Genomic DNA, 22,992 nt, shown 5'->3' with positions numbered 1-22,992 from the left:
TGATTCAACTAGCTTCCCGCAGAGCTCCGGCTCCGCCACTTCCGTTGGGCTGAGCTCCGGCTGAGCCGCTGAAACAGGGCCCTGGTAAGGGAGGTTCCCCCAGCCGAGGGTTCCCAAGCTCCGTGGAGAATTCGAATCCCGTGCTTTCCGCTGCCGACCCGGCTTTCTATGAGACAGTGCCCTTAATGGCAAGGCACGCGTTTCGATATCCAGACCAAATCCTCCAACTACAGTATCCTTTTTCTTAATAAATTTTATTTTGGCATTGTAAAAAGAAAAATCAGGAGCAAAACTAAAGGCAACTTAAAAAGTTCAAATATATACTCCTTATATAATAGAGACTTATAATTTCCAGGCCCTCCCTGGGGAAGGAAGGCCCAAAGGGCAAAGGGGAAGACAACAAAGCCATCACACAACTCATTCACTCAGTCAGAAAAGATGACGGTAAGAGATCGATGGGGTATGAAGAAAGGGAAAGAAGAGCAATAGTTTTGCCACCCCAAACTCAGTCCATCTTGAGGTTAACATAGATATAACGGATGAACTTTAGGGAAGAAAAAAAGGAGATGGTGCCCAGCATGAGGAAGAAGACGTATCCAGTGAGTAAGGAGTAGCCAAAGAACTCTACCGTCTGTACTACCCCTGACATGTTGGAGCGCCGGGCATAGTAGAAAACTGAGTAGAGGAAGATGAAGAGCCCAGTGGAGCCAACACTCAGCACAGATCGCCACCACCAGCGGTAATCCTCCCCAGACAGCTGGAAGTAGGTGAGTGCGATGGAGATGCAAGCCCCCACACTCAGCAGGATGGCGAAGACGAAGAAGAGGATGCCATACAAAGTGTACTGCTCCCGACCCCACACTGTGGCAAAGATGTAGTACAGCTCCACAGAGATGGCACTGTGAAGAGAAGAGACGATACACAGCATTAAAGGGCTGTGTGTTGCCAGCAGTGGCCAGGCAAAAATCCAGCCACCACCCCTCCATGTTATTGGATCACTGTGGAAAGCAGGTCCACTCCACTCCCTACCCTGGAGTTTCTGGCTTGATGGCGATTCTTTTACCTATGATTAGCTGCTCTCATTTCAAGAACATCTTTAGTAGGTTGAGAACAGGTATCTTATCTGTTTTACTTTCCCATTGTATTTGCCTGGTACTGAGAGGCACTCAAACCGAATGAGTATTCGAATGGGCTTTAAGCTCCACATGGTGTCCCTAAAGTCAGAAATGAGGAAGATGGTTTAAGGAGCAATGTCTCTGGAAAGCTTTACAAGTGAGACAACCTCATATTTGAACTGACTGATTCAAGCTCAGTCCTGCTTAGAGAAAGGAGGAATCACTTAGTGATCTCTTAATGGTAATAGCCGAACTGGGGATTACTCCTGATACTGGGTTAGGGTATGGGGTGAGTAGGGAAGTTAAGGCCAAGAACCTGAGAGTGATGGCCATGGAATAAAGGGAGGATACCTGAAAGGCAGGAAGCCTCCAACAGTCATGTGGATGAGAGTAGACTTGTACCAGGGCTGGGGCGGGATTTCCCGAGCGATGTTCTTGGTGCGACAAGGTGCATCAAACAGGCTAGCATTGTTCTTCCCGAAGATGCCTCCAATGACAGTGAGGGGAAAGCCCACCAGCAGCCAAACCGTCAGAAGCAGCAGGATGGTGGTGGCTGGCAGAGCCTGTGTTGAACCATTGGCCCAGTGCACGGAGTTCACGACACTCCACGTCAGGAAGAAAGGCACTGCAGGGATGGTCCCCCAGAGGGAGGGTCAGCACTAGGAGCTGTATCCCTGGGAACACCTAATCAGACTAGATTTAAAGGCGTGAGGAATAAAACATCCTGCTCCCAGGCTGACTCCACCCTTCATGTCTTTTTGTTCCTTGGTCCTTAGCTTACCAACACCCCCCACCCTTATCCATTAAGGATCCAGGCAGCCATTACATAGATCAGAGAGTGACACAAATCCACCTGCCTCCAAGGCCTGTCCTGCTGTGGTGTTGCTGAGTCCTAGCATGAGACATTCCTTTGAATTAAGGCCCTGTTTTCAGAAAGCCCTGGTTCAGACACAGATGTGATAGAATATAAATCACTTAGGGTTGAAAACACAAAAGGTTCAGAATGCAAATTACTACTGCTTTGAGAGGACAAGCTGGCTTGGAAAGCTACAGTAGGGTAGCCCACTTCAAAAATAAAAAACTTGGGAGAAAAAAGGAATATCAAAAAATTAGACTGTTACTACAGGAATTCCCACTGTGGCACGAAGGGATTGGTGGTGTCTCTGTAGTACTAGGACTCAAGGTTCAATCCCCAGACTGGCACTGTGGGTTAAAAGGATCCGGTGTTGCTGCAGCTGTGATGCAGGTCACAACTGTGGCAGCTCAGGTCTGATCCCTTGCCCGGGAACTCTGTATGCCTTGGGGTGACCAAAAAAGAAAGGGGGGAAAAAAGTGTTATTATTCTCAAGTGTAACGGTTGAGAATACAGGCTCTAGAATTTGACTGCCAAGGGCTGAAACCTGATTCACTGCTTTTTAGGATAATCTCAGACAAGTTACCTAAAGTTCAATTTCCTCATCTGTGTAAAATAGAGACAATATGACCTACTTCATACAGTCAACGTGAGGATTAAATGAGATGAAGGCATGTCGAGAGCTTATCACGTTGCCTAGAACATTTTATGGGCTTAGTTTCTAACTGCAAAAAAAAAAAAAAAAAAAAAAAAATTGCATTTTTGCCTTTTGAGTTTCTTGTTTCTTTTGCCTAATTTCCTTCCCTTAAAGCCTTACTGACTCTGTCAGGCTCCACAATGTGTTTGAAGTTCCTAAACTGGCCCACCAGGGAAAGGGCAGTCCTCACCAGAGAAGAGACTGGTGGTGAGAATGATGTTCCACACCCAACGCTCGCCTCCGATCTGCCGGTAGAAGTGGCTGGACACGTAGCCAGAGATGCAGCAAGTCAGGGCATACAGCAAGATGGCTGCTGAGTTAATGGCCCCGTGACGATGCACATTGAACATGCCTAGCAGCGCCATGACAATGATGCCTGCAGGTGGTAGTGGAAAGCCTGTGTTAGGTCTCTCCTATCCCTTTTCTGGCAATTTCAGAGGAATCACCCCCTTTCTCCCAGTCACAGGGCCTCCAGCAAAACCATATCCCCCAATTTTGTTGTCCAGAAAACCCACAGTAGAATCTAGCCCTCCTTGCTGGAGCCATCCCTCCCCTTAGGGCTGCTCCCCTCCTTGGACAGAAGAGAAGATCCGGAGATCTCTTCCGAACAAATCACCTACTTAGTTCTACCCCTTGGGAGACATCCCTGATTAATTTCTTTTATCACCTCACCAGTGCCAAGGGCCAGGAACTGGGCACCCACACCAAGCACAGCACAGAGCAGACCACGGTATGGAGGGAAGCGGAAGACATCTGTATGGATAATTTTCCAGCCATTGTCACCTTGTTCAAAGTCATCACCAGAACCTCCTGAGGTTGTCTCCTCATCCAAGTTGTAACGAGCCAGGTCATTCCGAAGTACACGCATGAGAATGACAGCCACAAAACCCACCAGTAAAAACACAAGCACCATGGAATTGATGATGGACAACCAATGGATTTCCAGCGTTCGGGGAAAGAAACCACCATCATCACCACGGCGCCTGTCACTCCGACGCTCGACTGAAGTCTCAGACCAGCGCACACTGTAGGTGTGGGTGAGGCCTAGGAACTCATCAGGCCGTAACCCATCTAAACTGTGGGGCTTGACGTCTCGCACTGAGACATTGGCAAATATAATTCGATCTCCGTGGAATTCTAGGTGGAAGTCCAAATGGGTCCAGAGTCCTATCTTGTGGCTGTGAGGCAGGAAGCCACTCTCCTCCATGTAGCCCACAAAGCCACGGATTGGTAAGTCGTCCACCACAAATTCAAAGTAATACAGTTCCTCAATGGCCTGGCGCAGCTGTTCCACCTACAAAGAACAAGTCAGGAATCAGACAAGGCCTCCCAAGGCATTGAGTTAGAGCTGTGTTTCAACCTCAGCACTACTGACATTTGGAGCTGGATAATTCTTTGTTGTGGAGGTTATCCTATGCATTGTAAAGTGCTCCAGCCCCAGCTTTTTCTCACTAGATGTTAATAACATCCTCCAGTAATGACAATCAAAATATCTCCAGATGTTGCCAGTGTCTCTTGGGAGACAAAACTGCCTCCTGTCCAGAATCACTGTGTTGGGAGTTTCTGTCATGGCTCAGTGGTTAACAAACCCAACTAGCATCCATGAGGATGCGGGTTTGATCCCTGGCCTTGCTCAGTGGGTTAAGGATCTGGTGTTACCATGAGCTGTGGTGTAGGTTGCAGATATTGCTTAGATCCTGTGTTGCTGTGTCTGTGGCATAGGCCAGCAGCTACAGCTCTGACCCCTAGCGTGGGAACCTCCATATGCAGTGAGTATAGCTGTAAAAAAACAAAAAAAAAACAAAAAAGAAAGAAAGAAAGAAAGAAAGAACCACTGTGTTAGACCCCAGTAAACTGGGATTCTCTGAAATGAACAAGTATTGACATGGTTAAGAACCAGAAAAAGGAGATGGGCAAGGCATAAGAAGGTCTGGAGTAGACCAAGGAAAAATTGAGATAGGAACTGCTGAAGAAAAAAGTATGCCAGGGAAAATTAGGTAGAGTGTAAAAGAGCCAGTTGGAAATGCCGAGAGGTAGGAGTGGGAAGACATGACTACATAGGAGTGATAGTTGGTACCCTACTACCAACAGAGAAGCTCTGAGTCTGGATCCCTGGGCACCAACATCAGCTCTGCAATTTACTATCCCTGTAGTCCTGAAAAAGTTACTATGTTTCTTTGTTAATCAAATGCAAATATACCATTTCCCCTGCCTGCCACAAGGGGTTGTAGTTATTATCAACTCGGCCCATTTCCACAAAGCTGCTTTGCAAACCGTAAAGGCACGTTATTAGTCCCTGGCAGGGAGGGCTAAGTTCTAGTCAATGTGGAGAGGCTGACCTGCGCGGAATTGAGCTGCATGTGGCATAGAATTCTCTTCTCCACATTCTCCCGAAAGCGGATCTCGTACAAAGACTCAGCCATTCGGTCCCCATCCAGCACTTCACCCAGGCTAAGGCTTTTGTGACGAATCTTCTCAGGACAGCATACTGGAAGCTGATAGTAGTGGTAAGTCTCCTGAGGGTTATGATAAGGTCCCACTTTGTTGACATACAGAATGACGGGGTCGCCGGCCTTGTAGTGTGTCACACCTTCCACCCCTGGCTCACGGCCTGTGCCCAGCAGCAGCAAGAGTGGCAACCACCGGCAGCTCCAACTTCGAAGGTGCCCTAGAACTGTCATCCTTAGGCAGCGGAACCTGTTTGGGGGAATCCTGCAGTTATCGGAACCAGGGTCAAACGACGCCCAATGGCTCCAATTCCTCCCCTTGGCCCTTCCGACCCTCCCTCAGGAGGCCACCTCCCCAACCGCCACACCACACCACGTCTCTAAACCGAACACTGGGCTCTGCCTCTGCTCCCTAGTCTTCTCAACCTGGGGTACCCCCTCTGCTAGCCCTTCTGCTCCGGACCTCCCCGCGCGCCCCAGCCCGTTTCCATGGCAACGCCACGCGGCCTCGCACCTTCCCGCCGCAGCCCCAGGGTGCTCTCCGCGCGGGAAGGGCTGGCCGAGGCGCCGCCAGCGGCCTCTGCCGCCCCGCAGCAGCCCTTGCGCTCTTGCCGGGGTCTCCCCCAGAGCGGCGCGCTAGCGGGGGCCTGGAGAGGACCCGACGACTGACCTCCACGGGGCTGGCCGCTGCAGTGCCTGATCGCAGCGGCTGCGATCACACCGCGAGACACCGCTCCCAGCTCACTTAAGGGTTCTGCAAGGAGCTTTCCACTGCCAGAGGCCGGGCCCGGCTCTGGAGCCCCCGCGAGGCTTGCCTAGCCTGTCGCTTGGCAGGGGGCCCTCCAGGCGATCGGAAGGGCAGCTCAGGACACGTCAGTCTTACCACTTCCGCCTTCACCCGCGGGGACCTCGGCCCCTTCCTGGAGCCAGCAGGGGGCCACGCCCCCCCCGCGGCCGTTGCTGTTCCAATCCTTCCCGCTTTCCCCGGGAGGGGGCTGCGGTTGAGAACTGGCTTTGGGGACACAGACGCCCCTTTTGGATAAGAGTCGCCGCCAAGCGGGCCGCCTGTTCCCGGCAAGGTTTGGGTTGGACGCCTGAGAACAGTTCCCGCAGCGCGCCCAGTGACTACCCAGGACACCGAGCCCGGGCGGCGGCTGCGCCCACACCTGGTGTACGTCCGAAGCATTTGCGGGCTCAACCAATGGGACTCGCCACCCACTGCTGAGGCCAAGCCCCGAGAGGCGGTTCAGGGCCCCCAGCCCGGGCGGGTGTGAGGCTTTGGGCGTCGCTATGCTAGGACAGCGAGGACACAGCCCATGAAAGGATCGCAGAGTCTGGATCTCACCTGACTATTGCTCTACCAACCGTCATGAGTGGCCTCTCGCCCCAAACCAAATATGTGATACATCTTCCGAAGACTGTACTGGAGCCATGATCTTTTAACGACCGTCCTGTGTCCAGCGATAGCTGAGCCTGGGCCAGGTCTGGTGTAGAAGCACGCAAAGAAATAGGATGTTTGCACTTTTACCCCGTGAGTTGGGCACCCTGACACTTAATGTAAATTGCAGGTAAAGAATCTCAACATGCTTTGATTTCTGTGTCTTTATTTTTATTTACCTGTGTGTATGTGTTTGAGCCTCGCTTAATTTTGTTTTTTGGGTTTGTTTGTTTTTGCTTTTTAGGGCCGCACCCGAGGCATATGGAGGTTCCCAGGCTATGGGTCTAATCGGAGCCTACACCACAGCCACAGCAACGCCAGATCCAGCAGTGTCTGCAACCTACACCACAGCTGACAGCAACGCCGGGTCCTTAACCCACTGAGCGAGGCCAGGGATGGAACCCGAAACCTCACACTTCCTAATCAGATTCGTTTCCGTTGCGCCAGGATGGGAACTCTGCCTTTCTTAATTTTGTATCGCAGATTACTCTGGAAAAGTTTACACTCATTTGTCAAGGGATCTGCCATTAGGCAAATTACCCTGGAGATCAAAACCCAGGACTGTGACTTCGTTTGGCCCCCTGGGAGCAACATGTCGGGAAGCTGACTTAGGGGTCCCTCTCCCTGAGTAAAGACAGCTACAAGTCTCGAGTTGCTTATGGCTTGAAAAGTCCTTCATTTACTCACTTCAGCCCTCCTCTCCACAGGAGGAGGTTCAGATCCTGGAAGTAGGAGACTAAGATTTTTGGACAAAGAATTTTGTAATTAGAAAAGTAAGCTAGAGTGGCTTTGGGATAGTCTTGTATATGACAATCATCTGGTCTCTAAACCTGGGCCTCTTTCACAATTAACCACACCGCCCCACCCCCACCCCACCGCTAAAATCAGTGCCACCAAGGTTCCTCTGCTTTTCTCTCAAATATCTTCGAAATTGCTCTCCATGCTGCCTAGGTTCTGGCCCCATGCCCTCACTTAAAATATGACAACCATCTTGCTAGCCTCTTAGTCACCTCTCCCCTTGGATCCATTTTCCACACTGCTGCTGTAAGGATTTTTTTTCTTTTTTAATCTTAAGGATGTCCTATTTCCTGCAGCAGTGATTCTTTTTTTTTTTTTTAATACAAGTTTTAAATGTTACTTTCCATATGCAGTTATTACAAAATATTGGCTATATTTCCCATGTTGTGCAATACATCCTTGAGCCTATCTTACACCCAATAGTTTGTACCTTGCATTCTCCCCCTATATCGCCACCCCCACACACTCACCCCCTCCCCATATCCACTAGCTTATTCTCTTATACCTGTGAGTCTGCTTTTGTGTTATATAAATAGTTTGCAATAGTGGTTTTTAAATCCTGTTGTGCATCATACATATTCAACTAGAAACATTAAAAACAGGTGCTTGGGTTCCACCAAATCAGGATCTTGGGGAAGGAGGGGACTGGGCATCTATTTTTTAACAAGCTATGATTTTGATGCACACCAGAATTTAACTATGAGTAATATAGGAGTCCAGAAAGTTTGGCATATTAGCCCTCCCAGACATGGATCTAAATTACTTCTCTGGATACCTTTCCCTCTGGAACCCCATCCAGTTTTAAATTGAAACCTTTTTTTTTTTTTTTTAAATGGCTGCACCCAGGAGCTCCCGTCGTGGCTCATTGGTTAACGAATCTGACTAGGAACCATGAGGTTTTAGGTTCACTCCCTGGCCTTGCTCAATGGGTTAAGGATCCCGAGTTGCCATAAGCTGTGGTGTGGGTCGCAGACGCGACTCAGATCCCACGTTGCTGTGGCTCTGGCGTAGGCCCCCTAGCCTGAGAACCTCCATATGCCACAGGAGCGGCCCTAGAAAAGGCAAAAAGACAAAAACAAACAAACAAAAATAAATGGCTGCACCCAGGAGTTCCTGTCGTGGCGCATCGGAAACAAATCTGACTAGGAACCATGAGGTTGCATGTTTGATCCCTGGCCTCACTCAGTGGGTTAAGGATCTGGCATTGCTGTGAGCTGTAGTGTAGGTCGCATACATGGCTCAGATCTGGTGTGGCTGTGGCTGTGATGTAGGCTGGCAGCTGTAGCTCCAGTTGGATCCCTAGCCTGGGAACCTCCATGTGCCTTGGGTGAGGCCCTAAAAAAGCAAAAAGCAAAAAAAAAAATATATATATATATGTGTGTGTGTGTGTGTGTGTATAAAATAAAATGGCTGCACCCCCAGCATATGGAAGTTCCCAGGCCAGGGATCAAATGTGAGCCGCAGCTTCGACCTATGCCTCAGCTGCAGCAGTGCCAGACCCATCAATCCATGGGATCAAAATCTCCATAGTGACCCAAATGGGATTCTTAACCCATTTTGCTACAGCAGAAACTCCTCAAATTGAAATCTTTTTTTTTTTTTTTTTTTTGCTTTTTGGGGCTGTACTAGCGGCATATAGAGATTCCCAGGCTAGAGGTCTAATTGGAGCTGCAGCTGCCGGCCTATACCACAGCCACAGCCAAACCTGATCTGAGCCATGTCTGCAACCTACAGCACGGCTCATGGCAACGCCGATCCTTGACTCACTGAGAGAGGCCAGGGATCGAACCCGAAACCTCATGGTTCCTAGTCAGATTCGTTTAACCACTGTGCCACGATGGGAACTCCCTCAAATTGCAATCTTGACTGTCCTGTCCTCTCAAGCTTGCAAGCTTTATAGAGTTCCTTCTGCCTAGGCTGTCCAGTCTACCATTCCCTACTCACCTGCCTGGATACTTCTTTTGAACTGTGCAAATGCCACCTTCTCTATAAAGCCTCCCCTTAGAAAGCTCCTTCCAGGCTTTATTTACAGACTTTATCTGGTCATACTTTTTTTTTTTTTTTCTTTTTTTGTCTTTTTCCCATTTCTTGGGCCGCTCCCTCGGCATATGGAGGTTCCCAGGCTAGGAGTCTAATCGGAGCTGTAGCCGCTGGCCTACGCCAGAGCCACAGCAACTCGGGATCCGAGCCGCGTCTGCAACCTACACCACAGCTCACGGCAACGCCGGATCGTTAACCCACTGAGCAAGGGCAGGGACCGAACCCGAAACCTCATGGTTCCTAGTCGGATTCGTTAAGCACTGCGCCACGACGGGAACTCCAGTCATACTATTTTTTTTAACTTCTTATGTCTGTCTCCCTTGCTAATTTCTAAGTCCTTAGAGGAGGACTATAATTTATTCATCTTGGGATCCTTTGGATCTAATAGTGCTTTTGTATAAGAGGCAGCTTAATACACATTCCTTGAATGGACTGTTTATCTGCTGTACATGATGAGAACAGAGCTGCCAGCAGAGCTATCCGGGGGAGCAGAAGACAGGCAGGGCTGGGTGGGCCTCCTTACCACAGTGTGCCCTGGACAACTGCTCACCTTGAAAGATTGAAGATGTAGATCTGGCTTCCAACAGGACTTCAGAACCATCCTGCCAGCAGGATCAGTTTGTCAGTAAATGGGAATTTACCAGTAGCCTATGGCATAATCTGTTGGAGTTTGTTTTTTGTTTTGGAGGATGGAATGTAAAAGAAATCTGATTCTTCCCTATTTTCTTCTGTGTGCCAGCTCACCCTCCCAAAAATCTTAAAACTAGATAACCCCTCTGACCACAACCTTTTGTGCTCTGTCATTCCCACCAAGCGTGTTCTGGTTCACTGAGACCTGCAACCCCTTCCCCTGCCCTTTGGCCTTTTTCTAGCTTTCCTAACCCACACAGCTTAGAGTCTACATTTCATCATTTCAGCCACATTCTTGCCTGTGCTCTTTTTTGTTTTTTCAGCCACCTCTCGGCATATGGAGCTCCTGGGCCAGGGATCACATCCGAGCCGCAGTTGCGACCAGTACTGGATCCTTAACCCACTGTGTTGGGCATCAAACCTGTGTCTCATCAAACCCAGAGACACTGCTGATCCCCTTCCACCACAGCAGGAACTCTTCTTGCCTATGTTCTTGATGCCTCTCTCCTGTTATTCTTTCACTATAGCTGCCAAGTGAAACCTTAATCTTGGATCAATTCGTATGTCAACATTCAGCACCTATATTCAGGATGCTAAAGTAATCTTAACACTCTATATGTTAGTATTGTGTGTCTGTTGGGAATTCCCTGGTAGCACAGTGGGTTAAGGATCTGGTGGTGTCACTGCTGTGGCTTGGGTCACTGCTGTGGCATGGGTTTGATCCCCTAGCCTGGGAACATATGCATGCTGCAGGCGCAACCAAAAAAAAAAAAAAAAAAAAAAAGAAAAGAAAAAAAAAAAAAAAAGGAGTTCCCGTCATGGCTCAGTGGTTAACGAATCCCAACTAGGAACCATGAGGTTGCGGGTTCAATCCCTGGCCTTGCTCAGCGGGTTAAGGATCTGGCATTGCCGTGAGCTGTGGTGTAGGTTGCAGATGCAGCTCGGATCCCTCATTGCTGTGGCTCTGGCGTAGGCGGGAGGCTACAGCTCCGATTGGACCCCTAGCCTGGGAACCTCCATATGCTGCGGGAATGGCCCAAGAAAAAGGCAAAATGACACACACAAAACCCAAAACCTTGTGTCTATTAATTGTGTTCTCCAATCTCAGTTGGTCCCTTAATACTGCCCAGTTACACCCATTTTCTAAATCAGTTCTCCCGTCTCCGCAAGCATTCTTCTCAAATTTCTGACTTCACCTCCCTCCTCTCATCACTTGGCCTGCCTTCTAGCCTAGTGGGAGAGGCAAGTAAGAAAAACAATTACAGACTACATTCGAAAAAGTTTTGGGGCTGTGGGAGCATGCAGGAGAGAGGAACATCTAATTTGGGCTTGCGCAGTCAGTAAAGGCTTCTTCAAGACAGTTCATCAGCTACATCCTGACGGGAGAGTAGGAGTTTGCCAGAACAGAGGGAACAATGAAAGAAAAGCAATTGTTTAGCTGGAGCATTGCATGTACGTTAAGAGATAAAACTGAAGAGGTAAACAGGATCAAATCTTGAAGCCACATAAAAGAATTTGGAGTTGATCCTGAGGAGAATGGGGAGGCACTGAATTTTTATGGGAATAAAATCAGCTTTATTCCTTGCACTTCAGGGCAAACAGTTTACTGGAGGGGAACAGAAGGCTTGCTGGAGAGATCAGTTAAAAAATAACAGGGTTTCCATGAGATCCTTAAGGGAGGATGTAAGAGTGAGGAAATAAGGCCTATGACAGAACCCTCGGGGTGTAGTTAAGGGATGGATGGTAGGGAAGGATCCAAAGGAACCTGAGGAATGGCTGGAGGGATGGAAGGAAAACTAAAGAGATAAAGGTCATGGAAGGCAAGATAAGATGCATTTCAAGGTTAAGAGGAGTCTGCATCACCATCCCTTTAGTCTGAGTGATCCTTGTAACCATCTTTACTCCTATAAAGGTATGGAAATGATGCTTTGTGATTTTGGTGCGTAGGCCTCTAAATGGTCATGAAATTTCCGCTTATTTTTTCTCTTGAAATTCAATGCTACTATGTGAGGGAACTCTCCTAGTCTAATGAATAAGGAGGCTGTGTGCAGAAACAAACCATCCTAGTTGAGATGATGCCACCAGACAAACCACCCGAGTCTAGCTCAATTTGTTTTTTTGTTTGTTTTCTTGTTTTGTTTTTTGTCTCTTTAGGGCCACATATGCAGCATATGGACGTTCCCAGGCTAGGGGTCCAATTTGAGCCACAGAAGCATGGGATCAGAGCCGCGTCTGCAACCTACACCACAGCAACACCAGATCCTTAACACACTGAGCAAGGCCAGGGATCAAACCCACGCCCTCATGGGTGCTAGTCAGGTTTGTTAACTGCTGAGCCATGGTGGGGACTCCTCAATTTGTTTTAAAAAAGAAAAAAAAAAAAAAAAAAAAAAGGAGGCTGTTTTAAGCCACCCACCACCACACCCCACCCCTCACTAGCGGGGAAGAAATACATTTAATGTTACGACTCCTTAAAATATGCTTCTACAATATTTTAATTCTCTGTAGTATTTTCACACTTAGGTGTTTCTCATGCTTGATTAGAAATGCTAGTAACATAGGGTCTCTATTGGTCTTATTGGTTATTTTCTCCCAGCACTCAGCACACTGCCTGGCACATAGCAGGTGCTCAATAATCATGACTGGTTGAAAGGACCAGATCCATGGAGGGGGTTCTCACCAGATTACAAAGGTGCCTCCAGCGACAAATATGTTCCAAACTGCATTTCCTTCTCCAGCCTTGTGGCCAGTGGTGGATAGAAGATGGATTATGATGTGTGTGGAACATGGAACCTTGGGGAGTTCCGTAACCAAGAGAAAGAAGTAACAACAGCCAGTGGAGACAAAAAGAACCGCTTCTCTCTTCTTCCTCCTCCAAGTTCCTAGTGGCGAGCTGAGCCCAGCATCCCAAACTTGTGTGACTACACAGGCAAGCTTTTGGAGACTAACTTCATTTTGGCACCCTAGCCTTCAGCGGCTCAAGGTGTTGGCTTTCTGAGCAGACAGGAGGCTTTTCCGTAGCAAAGCTCCCTGGTCTCAGCAAGCCCGACATCATGGGGAAGGGAGACACCTTGGAATCAGCACCACCCGCCACAGCCTATCGCTCCGTCATGGAGGAGTATGGTTACGAAGTGGGCAAGGTCATTGGCAATGGCTCCTATGGAACAGTGTATGAAGCTTACTACACAAAGCAGAAGGTCATGGTGGCTGTCAAGATCATCTCAAAAAAGAAGGCCTCTGAGGACTATCTTAACAAGTTCCTGCCCCGTGAGATACAGGTTGGAAAGGGGGCTAGAAGAGGGAACAGGTACCAAGCTGCTCAAGGCTTCCCAGAAGGGGTATGGTTGGGAGCGGGTGGAGTCAACCGAATGACTCAGCGGGCAGCTAGCAAAATGACTTGATGTTAACTCCGTCTCTTTCCACCTCACCTCCAGGCTCTCAAAAAGGTAGAGTGCAAAGCACAGGTTTGCCCATAGGCCATCGGCCCTCTGGGGTTTGTTCCTGTTGCAAAGTTCCAAGAAAGTAGCCGTAGGAGAGTAGGAGAGGGCTGGGAGCACAGCCGGGGCTCTCCCTGCCTGTGTGTGATGGATCCCTCTCCCGGGGCAGGTGATGAAGGTCCTGCGGCACAAGTACCTCATCAACTTCTATCAGGCCATCGAGACCACGTCCCGAGTGTACATCATCCTGGAGCTGGCTCAGGGTGGTGACGTCCTTGAGTGGATCCAGCGCTACGGGGCCTGCTCTGAGCCCCTTGCTGGCAAGTGGTTCTCCCAGATGACCCTGGGCATTGCCTACCTGCACAGCAAGGGCATCGTGCACCGGTGAGGGCGCTGCCACCCCGACTGGGGCCTTTGGGCTCTCAAGGGGGTTTGATGCACATCTCCCATTTTCTGTCCTCTTTTTTCCTTCGCTTCTCCTCTCCCTGCAGTATCTACACCCATTCATCCACTTTATTTTAGTCACCTGGTCAAGAACATTTATTAAGTACCCACTGTGAGCACAGCACTTTATTAAAAGTGATGGTGAGCTCCTAGTGGTCCTCAGGCACCATCCTTTCTCCCCTGTGGGCTCTGCTCATAGCTCTGTGGCTTTCCTTCCTCTCTGCCCTGTGTCTTCATAATGGCATCTCTCTCCCCGCTTTGCCTCTCCTCACCTCTAGCCTCTGACCCCCGGCCCTTCAGCTCCGGGTCTAACGCTAAGCCCTCTCCTGACCCCCAGCCTTTCTGCTGCTGGTAGGGACTTAAAGTTGGAGAACCTGCTGCTGGACAAGCGGGAGAATGTGAAGATATCGGACTTTGGCTTCGCCAAGATGGTGCCTTCTAACCAGCCTGTGCGGAGTAGCCCTTCCTATCGCCAAATGAACTGCTTTAACCACCTCAGCCAGACCTACTGTGGCAGCTTTGCCTATGCCTGCCCGGAGATCTTGCTAGGCTTGCCCTACAACCCTTTCCTGTCTGACACCTGGAGCATGGGTGTCATCCTCTACACTCTAGTGGTCGCCCGTCTGCCCTTTGATGACACCAATCTCAAGAAGTTACTGAAAGAGACTCAGAAGGAGGTCACTTTTCCACCTAGCTATGCCATCTCCCAGGAGTGCAAGGTGCTGGCTCCCCCAGGAGGGCTAAGGCCTCAGGGGTGACCCACAGGGAGGGGCTACCAACCTAGGCCTCCCAACCCGAGGGAAGGCTGTCCTTTCAGAGCCATCGCACCCCCTTACCCTGCCCTAGAATAGTGGGAGGGCTCCAAGGGCCAACCCCTGGCATGTGGGTGATGAGCAGGTTTCAGCCTCTATCTCCTTAGGCCAGAAGGGGATTCTGAGAGGATTCCCCTCAAGGAACACTTCCTCCCCCTTCCCTCAAGGTGTGGGCTTTCTGAGCAGACAGGAGGCTTTTCAGGGTAAAGTCAGGGTCACACTCCTTTTCACCAGAGTGGTGTGATGGGCTATCCTGCTTCTTTCTTAGGTCCAGCTGCTCATTGCCTGTGTAGCACAATGGGGGGCCAGCTCAGCCAAGACCTCTCTCTCCCCTGCCCTAGAACCTGGTCCTCCAGACGCTACGCCAAGCCACCAAGCGTGCCACCATCCTGGACATCATCAAGGATCCCTGGGTGCTCAAGTTTCAGCCTGAGCAAGCCACCCATGAGATCAGGCTGCTCGAGGCCATGTGCCAGCCCCCCAGCACCACTCATCGTCACCAGTCCTTGGAAATTAGTACCTGAAAGTGGCTGAGGGAGGGAGGGGGTGGAGAGGGAGCAAAACAGGAGGGTCTGGGGCTAAAAATCTTTTATACCAAAAATAAATCTAATTGTGTTTTAGTTTCATCAGCTGGAGTCAAAGAACATTCATTCTTCAGGGAAACTTTAGCAGGGAACACCGCCAAGGGTAAGAGGTGGATTTCTGCTCCAAGCCTGAACCAGTCATTTTGACAAGGGTCAAGTCGACACTGTAATCTACACTGTAGCTCATATGGGGCTCATTGGGGGCGGCGCGGGCATGCTCAGAGGTTGCACCTGCTTTGGGGAAGCTTCATCATTCTGGCTGAGTACATGCTCATTATTTTATATCTCTGTGAGCTCTAAATGTTCAAGCAGTGGGGTGGAGGCCCTTGGTTGCTCTGCTTAGTCATGGCTCTGCCTGTGTATAGTCCAAAGGGACGGCACTGTTCCTTCTTTTATTTATCTATTATTATTTTTTTGTTTTGTAGGGCCACACAGCAGCATACGGAGGTTCCCAGGCTAGGGGTCAAATCAGAGCTGCAGCTGCCGGCTTACACCAGAGCAACGCCAGATCAGAGCCTCATCTGCAACCTGCACCACAGCTCACAGCAACGCCAGATCCTTTAACCTGCTGAGTGAGGCCAGGGATCGAACCCGTGTCCTCATGGATACTAGTCAGGTTTGTTACCACTGAGCCACAATGGGAACTCCTATCCCTTCTTTTAGAAATGGGTATCAAGGAGGTGGTTCCTTCCTCCTCCAAATGCCACCTTAACCACTACTGAAACAATCGCAGTGACTCATGGCCCATCTCATTATTGCTCCTACACATGCAAGTGACAGTTCACACCAAGCCTATTAACTATGCGTTCCAGAAAAGGGAAAGCTACTTGCCCCCCTCCCCCTTTCCTGTCCTTGAAAATAGGCTTTGTCAAAGGAAAATGGGTGGTAAATCATGGTGCTCTCTTGGCAGAGGCACGACTGGGTGAAAAGTGATGGGGGAGGACTCAGGGACAGAGCCACATGATTCTAGGATAAATAAGAGATGGCAGTTTCCTCACCCTCAGCACTTGGCAACTCTAGGACAAACCAGCTGGAAAGATGGAACAATATCTGCCTGGAACAGAGATTAAGATATTGGAAGCTCCCATTTGTTCTAGGTGCCAACTCCCCTTCAGTATGCTCATTATTAGCCATTTCTTGAAACAAAGCTCCAAGGACCAGCAGACGAATTTCAGGTTTAGACAAGGCAGTATTAGCACTAGGATTCCATCTGCCCCATTTTATTGGGAACAAGGGCACTGTAACTGCTATCGAAGGGAGCCCAGGGGCTCCTCCCACACCGAGATCCTTCTTCAGAGTTGAGCCAGGGATGGGAGGGCAACAGACCCTTTTCTCACACAGGGTCATACTGCCACCCTCAGCAGGACCTCCCAACAAGGCTAGGTTCCTTTAGCTCAGCACTTGGCACTTAAGGAAAAGAGAACAACGTAGGCAGCATTGGGTAGACAAGCCCAGACTCATCAGGACACCCATTCAGCCAACTGCTTTAGTTCTTCTTCATCTTCATCTGCTTTGGGAGCTTTGGGGACAAGGACACCCAGAGAAAGAAGTGTTAAGACCTAAGCAACTTCCAACCATCCCTGCTACAACACCCAGAGTCTTCAGAATGCTCTCTCCCAGCAAAGAAGCCAAGGGTGTGGTCTTGCTTTCTGGGCTGCTGCTAAATCAGCACCTTCGGGCAAATCAGAAGGTACTTTTCTCCCAGCATCTGCAGCCCCAGACCAGGGGACACAGTTTGCTAAGTGAAGCACAGGCTGGATTTCAGTCCCCAATCCCTTACAGCCAGGTACCCTTATGCAGTCAACAACCTGTACAACTTCAGCAGCAGCCCTCTCTGCCTGGAATCTTTGAGGCAGGATAGATGAGGAATAATTTTGCCCCATATATATCCCACCCTGTCAAATCCTTGAGAAGATAGAACAGCCCTGGGTACCTGGCTCTGCAGGCAGATGTGTAGAGGGTACACTGGGAAGTTTGATTGGGGGTTCCTCTGCCTTTTCGCCCACTTGTAACAATTCTTGGGCCAATTCCTCCTGCTCGAGCTCCTCTAGTTCCTCCAACAGTTCATCCTGGATATGGGATGATAAGACAACTCAAGACGAAGAAAGGAAAATTCTACTTCCAAAAACATCCCACTTTTGGAGCACCCCAAACCCGCCCCATGATTTTCCCAGGCACGCTTTCTCCAGTATTCCCAACTCCTCACTCCCAATCACCTCATCCACATCATCTCCAAAGCCCATGGGCCGAGAAATGGCATCTGAGATCTGCTGGGCCACCTCCTGTTGTTCTGTGATGTCAGCCATCAGTTCATCCACCTTGTCAATGTCCCTGAGAATAAGATATATAGTAGCCCAGAAATGAGGTGACAATCCCCATCTCCCCAGACTTTTTCATCTCATATGATGTCCCTCTTGCCTGTGGCTTCAGACTGATAAATCCATGGCTACCAGGTAAAAGAGACCCCTGGAAAAGTGCAAAGAGGCAAGTCTGGGCTGAGAAATGGCAAGAAGCCACAATGGGGAGGATCGGTTGCACTCTCTGAAGGGTCTTTTTTTCTCTTTTTCATTTTTGGCCACCCCGAAGCATATGGAGTTCCCCGTCCAGGGAACAGATCTGAGCCACAGTCTTGACCTAAGCTGAAGCTATGGCAATGCTGGAGCCTTAACCCGCTGTGCCAGGCCAGGAATCGAACTCACATTCCAGCGCTCCCAAGATGCCACCAATTCCGTTGCATCATAGCAGGAGCTCCTGAAGGATCTTTAAAAATGAGGAGAATCATCTTTCCTCCCTAGAATGCCCCAACCAATAAAGAGATGGTATTGCAACAAACGAGGAGGCTGATAGATGGCTAGCCAGCACAGGAGTCTCTACTTCAAATTCACATTTGGAGAGGGTTTTTTGTTATTGTTTTTTTTTTTTTTTTTTTTTTGCGCTTTTCAGGGCTGCACTTGCGGCATATGGAGATTCTCAGGCTAGGGGTCCAATCGGAGCTACAGCTGCCAGCCTACACCACAACAATGCCAGATCTAAGCTGCGTCTGTGACCTACACCATAGCTCACGGCAATGCCAGATCCTTAACTCACTGAGGGAGGACAAGAATGAAACCCGCAACCTCATGGTTCCTAGTGGATTTGTTTCCATTGCACGACAGGAACTCCCACATTCGGAGAGGTTTTAAAGTTCAAAGTACAATACCAAGCTACCAGTGCCTGGGCCCCCTCCTGCCCTCCCCCCCATACCCACATGTCCTGGTAGGCCTTCTTCATGCCTTGGGCAGCAATCTCCATGGTACGAAGCACTTCTGCATTGGTGGTGGCATTCTCAATGGCTTCACGCTGAAACTCCAGGGTGGATAACGTCCCGTCGGTTTGTGCCAGCTGCCGTTCCAACCTCTTCTTTCTCCGCAAAGCCTGTAGGGCGGCTGACCCAGTCCACACTGAACATCAGAGCCAGAAGCCTCAGCTTCCCACCAGGCCCTCCCTGTTGGTGCCTTTCCCCCCATTACCTCTCTTATTCTTGGTCCCATGCTTCTTGGCGGTTTGTAGCTCCTGTTGAATCTTCTGCTCCAGAAACTCCTGTTTCTTGATCAATATTTTCTCTGTCTCCTTCAGTTTCTGTATTGCCTCTTCAGGGGTTGGCCCCTTCTCCTTCTTCCCTGGAATCCGTGAGGAAGCCCATGTTGTGCGAAGGACAAATATTAGCCACTGATCACTGAGTATATAGGAGGTGCTACGCAATTGACCACGTTATTACAAATCCCCAAATGACTGTCTACAACCAAAGTAGTATCTCCACCTTACAAATACACAAGGCACAAGGAGGTTAACATTTTGGTCTGAAGATCACCAGGAGTAAGAGATTGCTCAGGAATTGAAAGGCGGCAGTATAACTTACAAGGTCAGCATTCTTTTGCTATTCCAAGCTACCTTTCAAGTCACTCCCAGTCTTATTTTTCTTCTTCCTCCAAATAGACTATTCTTTAGAGCAGTTTTGAGTTCACAGCAAACTGAGTGGAAGTTTACACTCCCTAAACCCACACATGCATAACTTCTTCATTATCATGTCCTCCACCAGAGTTCACTTGCTTTTTTTTTTTCCTCTTTACGGCCACACCTGCCACATATGGAAATCGCAGAGGGCTAGAGAAAAAAAAACCTCTTCTCAACTTCTCCCTTCATCTCCTGCACCTCTAACAGATTTATTAAAAAAAAAAAAAAATCTGATGGCCCCTGCCTGCTTAATATCGTTCCATATTCTCCATTGCCTACAGGATAAAATCCAAAACCCTTTTTCTTTTTCCTTTTGATGGCCATGCCTGTGACATATGAATGTTCCCAGGCCAGGTGTCTAATTGGAGCTGTAGCCGAAGGCCTAAGCCACAGTTATGGCAACATCAGATCTGAGCAGCATTTGTGACCTATGTTGCAACCTGCAGCAATGCCAGATCCTTAATCCAGTGAGCAAGGCCAGGGATTGAACCCTTACAGAGACAACATCTGGTCCTTAACTGGCTTAGCCAACAACTGGAAGTCTCAAAAAACTTTGATTATTATTATTTCTTCTTTTTAGGGCCACACCCACAGCATATGGAGGTTCCCAGGCTAGGGGTCTATAATTGGAGCTACAGCTGGCGGCCTACACCACAGCCACAGCAACGCCAGATCCTTAACCCACTCAGCAGGGCCAAGGTTTGGACCCTCATAGTCCCTAGTCAGATTCGTTTCTGCTGTGCCACGACAGGAACTCTCCCAAAAACGCTTTTTACAAGACATGCAAGGTCCTTTGCAACGTGGCCCTTGTTAACCTCTCCATCCACATGTCCACTTTTCTCTTCACTACACACATGTGCACTCCTTCACTCACTACGTATGCACACACTAACTTCCAGGGCAGCCTAAACTCGTTTCCCTAAATATACCATACTTTTCCCTGCTTCTGATTTGCACACAGTTACCTCTTCCTGGAGAACCTCAATCCTCCACCTGGCATACTTCTAGCCTTCTGGATCACCACCCGCCACGCCTGCTTCTTTTGTGGGCCCCTGGTTTTTAGGAACATGTCATCACGGAGTTGCTACACTATACTGTAAATGCCAGTTTTTGCTTGCTTTCCTCCCCCACCGAAGAACTTCAAGAAGGCAAGCTTTCTTCAGTCACTTCAGATTGCCTGTGGCCCAGCATAAAGTAAGCGCCAGTGATTTGGAAAGGACTGAATGCTGACAGGCAGGAACTCGTCCCGCAAGCCTCACCACCGGCAGCCTGCACAGTCGCCACGCCCTCCACTCGCGCCCCCTCCCGGCCTCCAGCTCTTCCCTCGGAGCTGGGGGAAGGCAGGCAGCCGGAGCCAGGCGCCCTGACAAGGCGGCGCCTGCTGGCCCAGCGGGGTTTTCGGGACGGCGTCTCCTGGGTCTTCCCCCGCCCCCTGCGGCCCGCACCTCCCGGTGACCAGTCTCGCTCGGGCTCACCCCTCCCGAAGAGCCGGCCGAGACCACTCATCGCGCGTCTCGCTTCTCCCGCCTCCGCCCCACCGCGTTCGGCGCGCTTCCGCCTTGCTTCTGGGAGGGTGCTGCGCTCATTGCTTAGAGACCGGCTTTGGCCAATCCCTCCTTGGAGCGCCACGGAGACATCATCAGCAAGCGCCAGGGAGACCACTGCTGTCACGTGTGACCCAAAACACCAGCCCCAAACCCATGCTTGTCTTAAAGCCGCTGCTTAGTTTCCCACTATATAAAAACGGCGCCCCACCCCTACCCCCAGAACAAAGTCTTGGTTTCCTGGAAGGAAATGTGCAGGGTAATGTATCCCAATACTTGGGGCCAGTGAAAGAGCTCTTCTTGCCCTTGACAATGCTTAGGACAGGGGTGGAGATGGGGCGAGCACAAGGGGATCACAGTCTTGGGTTTGCCACACGTTTAAAAGGCAGAACTTGATGCAGTCCAGTGCCTTGGCATCTCCAGATGGCCCACCCTGGGGTCATACACTGGAAAAACAGAAAAATAGCCCACACTGGGTAAGATTTCTTGTGCCACAAACAAATACACTTTAATAATAATTTACAAATGCACCTGAAAATGCCCTCCTGATTTCCTCTCAGTTCTATGCCTCCAAAGAGGCTCATCCACAAGACTGGACCTCAGAGTCCAGCCTGGGCCTTTGCAAACACCTCTAATCCTTGAGTTAGGGTCTGAAGGTTCATTCCATTCTGGACATGAACACAGGCAACACCTAGAAAGAAAAGAAGCCACATTTCATCAGGCTTATTGTGACTGACCTCTTTGGGGTGTCACATGCATGCAAACTATCCATTCAGTACATAGCTACCTAACCCTTTCCCTCTTAGGAACCTTTCTTCTCACTCCCCAAACGGCTATCCTCACCACTCAGTACCTAGTTTGCTGACGTCTACAATATTCCGCTTCTCATCATCAAAGAAGATCATCTGGGAGAAAGGAACTCCAGTTTTCCGATGCAACCTGTGCAAGACAGGCAGTGGTTGGGGTGGGTAATAACCTCAATGGCTTCTTAGCTCTTCCAGCCTTTCTGGTTTTCTCTCTCCCTGCTTCTCCCCTTATGTCCGTGTACCTCTCAAAGTGCGTGACCTTGCTGCCTGGATAGATTTCCCGATGAACAAAATGTCTGACCAGGTCGAAGAGCTCCAGCAGCTGGTTGGCTCCTTCAACCTCACCTGTCCTGCAAAAAGGCATAGTAGGTGGGATCAGGAGAGTGGAAGGCCAGGGCTGCAAGGGAAGTTATGTGTAACCTGGGGGAAACTGACTTGCTATTCTTCCAGCATGGGTAGACACCTTGGCCTTTATTCAACTCCATATCCTTCCTATCTGACAGAGGTGGCACTGAGCCAGTAAACAAAAGGCACAGGAGTGGGTACAATTCGGAAAATATGGAAATACCTTCAAATTTGGACCACCTAAATTTTTGTAGCCAAGGGGTTACACGGTAAGTCTGCCTGTGCATGCATTTGTCAGCATTACACGGACAGTATTTTCAGATGCTCTTCTTACCGTGAAGCTGCCGCGACGGGAACCCCCAGGCCCTGCAATCTTTCCAGGACCTCAGGCACCTCTGGGTACAGTCGGACGGTTTGGCCGCGCCTGTCTCGTATAGTTCCATCACTGGAGAGGGAGAGAGGGCGATCAGCTCCCGCAGGGCTCTGCCCGGCCCCAGGCCTCCTGGGCCCTGTCTCACCTGCTCTTGTGGAACGGGGGGTCTACATGCGTGTCCACCCAGAACGGCCAGAGCGTGTAATCTACGAGGAAGGAGGGGGAGGGCTCAGCCTGAGCGGGCGCAGGGCCTCGAGAGCAGCAACTGGGGTTGGAGAAAGAGAGCGCCAATCTGAAACTCTCCCCAGTCCGGTCCCTCACCCAGATCGAAGACTGCGAGCTTTGGGAGACGCTCCATGACTCGCGTCGGCAAGATGCACGCCCCGAGGCTGGCTGGGCTTTCTCTTGCGGCTTGGCGGTCAACCGGCTGACCTTAGAGAAGCGTTGACTAGAGCGTCGCCAAGCGGGGCTGGGGCGGTCGGCCCGGAGACAGCGCAGGAGCGCCTTCTGGTGGTGGAGGGGGAAGAACCGCAGCAAAACTCCAACGCAACTGCTCACAGAACCGCAGCGGTCCTCAAGACTCTTCAAGGGATTTTCTTCCTTCTTCTCCACCCCACCCGGCCTCGCCAGCTTCTA

At 49.9% G+C, this 22,992-nt stretch overlaps 4 protein-coding genes across 23 annotated transcripts; 1 reads left to right on the top strand and 3 right to left on the bottom strand.

Annotated features, from left to right (window-relative positions):
- Nucleotides 1-238: 238 nt before the first annotated feature.
- Nucleotides 239-6,280, bottom strand: TM9SF1 (transmembrane 9 superfamily member 1). 9 transcript variants are annotated; one of them, XR_014810782.1, is made up of 6 exons: nt 5,783-6,280; nt 5,005-5,362; nt 3,338-3,959; nt 2,856-3,041; nt 1,467-2,413; nt 239-899 (listed from the first exon to the last, which is right to left on the bottom strand). XR_014810782.1 is itself a non-coding variant. In XM_084969096.1 (6 exons), exons 2-6 carry the CDS (start codon nt 5,344-5,346, stop codon nt 506-508), a joined length of 1,818 nt encoding a protein of 605 aa, XP_084825222.1. In that variant the 5' UTR covers nt 5,347-5,377; nt 5,783-6,280; the 3' UTR covers nt 239-505. The 9 variants fall into 9 exon arrangements, 5 of the variants coding, with proteins under 5 accessions (XP_084825222.1, XP_013833643.1, XP_013833644.1 ...); XR_014810781.1 differs by having other exon boundaries at nt 5,996-6,280; XR_014810783.1 differs by lacking the exon at nt 5,783-6,280 and adding an exon at nt 5,627-5,747 and having other exon boundaries at nt 5,005-5,377.
- Nucleotides 6,018-15,337, top strand: TSSK4 (testis specific serine kinase 4). 10 transcript variants are annotated; one of them, XM_003128547.5, is made up of 5 exons: nt 6,018-6,680; nt 12,757-13,296; nt 13,625-13,839; nt 14,255-14,618; nt 15,053-15,337. In XM_003128547.5, the coding sequence occupies exons 2-5, from the start codon at nt 13,072-13,074 to the stop codon at nt 15,233-15,235; spliced, it is 987 nt and encodes a 328-aa protein (XP_003128595.1). In that variant the 5' UTR covers nt 6,018-6,680; nt 12,757-13,071; the 3' UTR covers nt 15,236-15,337.
- A 1,127-nt stretch (nt 15,338-16,464) lies between these two features.
- CHMP4A (charged multivesicular body protein 4A) lies at nt 16,465-20,855 on the bottom strand. 2 transcript variants are annotated; one of them, XM_021099213.2, is made up of 6 exons: nt 20,734-20,855; nt 18,805-18,954; nt 18,543-18,720; nt 17,512-17,626; nt 17,229-17,364; nt 16,465-16,814 (listed from the first exon to the last, which is right to left on the bottom strand). In XM_021099213.2, the coding sequence occupies exons 1-6, from the start codon at nt 20,792-20,794 to the stop codon at nt 16,756-16,758; spliced, it is 699 nt and encodes a 232-aa protein (XP_020954872.1). In that variant the 5' UTR covers nt 20,795-20,855; the 3' UTR covers nt 16,465-16,755. The 2 variants fall into 2 exon arrangements, with proteins under 2 accessions (XP_020954872.1, XP_003128593.4); XM_003128545.6 differs by having other exon boundaries at nt 20,764-20,855.
- Nucleotides 20,856-21,314: 459 nt separating this feature from the next.
- MDP1 (magnesium dependent phosphatase 1) lies at nt 21,315-22,796 on the bottom strand. 2 transcript variants are annotated; one of them, XM_003128546.5, is made up of 6 exons: nt 22,678-22,796; nt 22,502-22,562; nt 22,318-22,428; nt 21,881-21,988; nt 21,686-21,771; nt 21,315-21,523 (listed from the first exon to the last, which is right to left on the bottom strand). In XM_003128546.5, the coding sequence occupies exons 1-6, from the start codon at nt 22,712-22,714 to the stop codon at nt 21,432-21,434; spliced, it is 495 nt and encodes a 164-aa protein (XP_003128594.1). In that variant the 5' UTR covers nt 22,715-22,796; the 3' UTR covers nt 21,315-21,431. The 2 variants fall into 2 exon arrangements, with proteins under 2 accessions (XP_003128594.1, XP_084825256.1); XM_084969130.1 differs by lacking the exons at nt 21,686-21,771; nt 21,881-21,988.
- Nucleotides 22,797-22,992: the final 196 nt, after the last annotated feature.

Source organism: Sus scrofa, chromosome 7, assembly GCF_054392235.1.
Source record: "Sus scrofa isolate SSC_HxYL_T2T_F1_AM1 chromosome 7, Sscrofa_HxYL_maternal_Yorkshire_Landrace_v2.0, whole genome shotgun sequence".
NCBI classification, from domain to species: Eukaryota; Metazoa; Chordata; class Mammalia; order Artiodactyla; family Suidae; genus Sus; species Sus scrofa.
The sequence above is the reverse complement of the archived record's forward strand: the minus strand, read 5'-3'. Positions and strand labels throughout refer to the sequence as shown.

Excerpts from the sequence above, each read along its gene's own strand:
- TM9SF1 (XM_084969096.1), bottom strand. The coding sequence starts at position 5,346 with ATGACAGTTCTAGGGCACCTTCGAAGTTGGAGCTGCCGGTGGTTGCCA. Across the intron at positions 3,960-5,004 it reads TGCAGCTCAATTCCGCGCAG|GTGGAACAGCTGCGCCAGGC; the intron begins GTCAGCCTCTCC and ends TGTTCTTTGTAG. Across the intron at positions 1,741-2,855 it reads CACCACCAGTCTCTTCTCTG|TGCCTTTCTTCCTGACGTGG; the intron begins GTGAGGACTGCC and ends CCATCCCTGCAG.
- TSSK4 (XM_013978156.3), top strand. The coding sequence starts at position 13,072 with ATGGGGAAGGGAGACACCTTGGAATCAGCACCACCCGCCACAGCCTAT. Across the intron at positions 13,840-14,236 it reads AGCAAGGGCATCGTGCACCG|CCTTTCTGCTGCTGGTAGGG; the intron begins GTGAGGGCGCTG and ends CCTGACCCCCAG. Across the intron at positions 14,619-15,052 it reads CCATCTCCCAGGAGTGCAAG|AACCTGGTCCTCCAGACGCT; the intron begins GTGCTGGCTCCC and ends CCCCTGCCCTAG.
- CHMP4A (XM_021099213.2), bottom strand. The coding sequence starts at position 20,794 with ATGAGTGGTCTCGGCCGGCTCTTCGGGAGGGGTGAGCCCGAGCGAGAC. Across the intron at positions 18,721-18,804 it reads TGGGACCAAGAATAAGAGAG|CCGCCCTACAGGCTTTGCGG; the intron begins GTAATGGGGGGA and ends GGACTGGGTCAG. Across the intron at positions 17,627-18,542 it reads AAGAAGGCCTACCAGGACAT|GGACATTGACAAGGTGGATG; the intron begins GTGGGTATGGGG and ends TCTTATTCTCAG.
- MDP1 (XM_003128546.5), bottom strand. The coding sequence starts at position 22,714 with ATGGAGCGTCTCCCAAAGCTCGCAGTCTTCGATCTGG. Across the intron at positions 21,989-22,317 it reads CCCGTCGCGGCAGCTTCACG|GACAGGTGAGGTTGAAGGAG; the intron begins GTAAGAAGAGCA and ends GCCTTTTTGCAG. Across the intron at positions 21,772-21,880 it reads AAGGTCACGCACTTTGAGAG|GTTGCATCGGAAAACTGGAG; the intron begins GTACACGGACAT and ends TGTCTTGCACAG.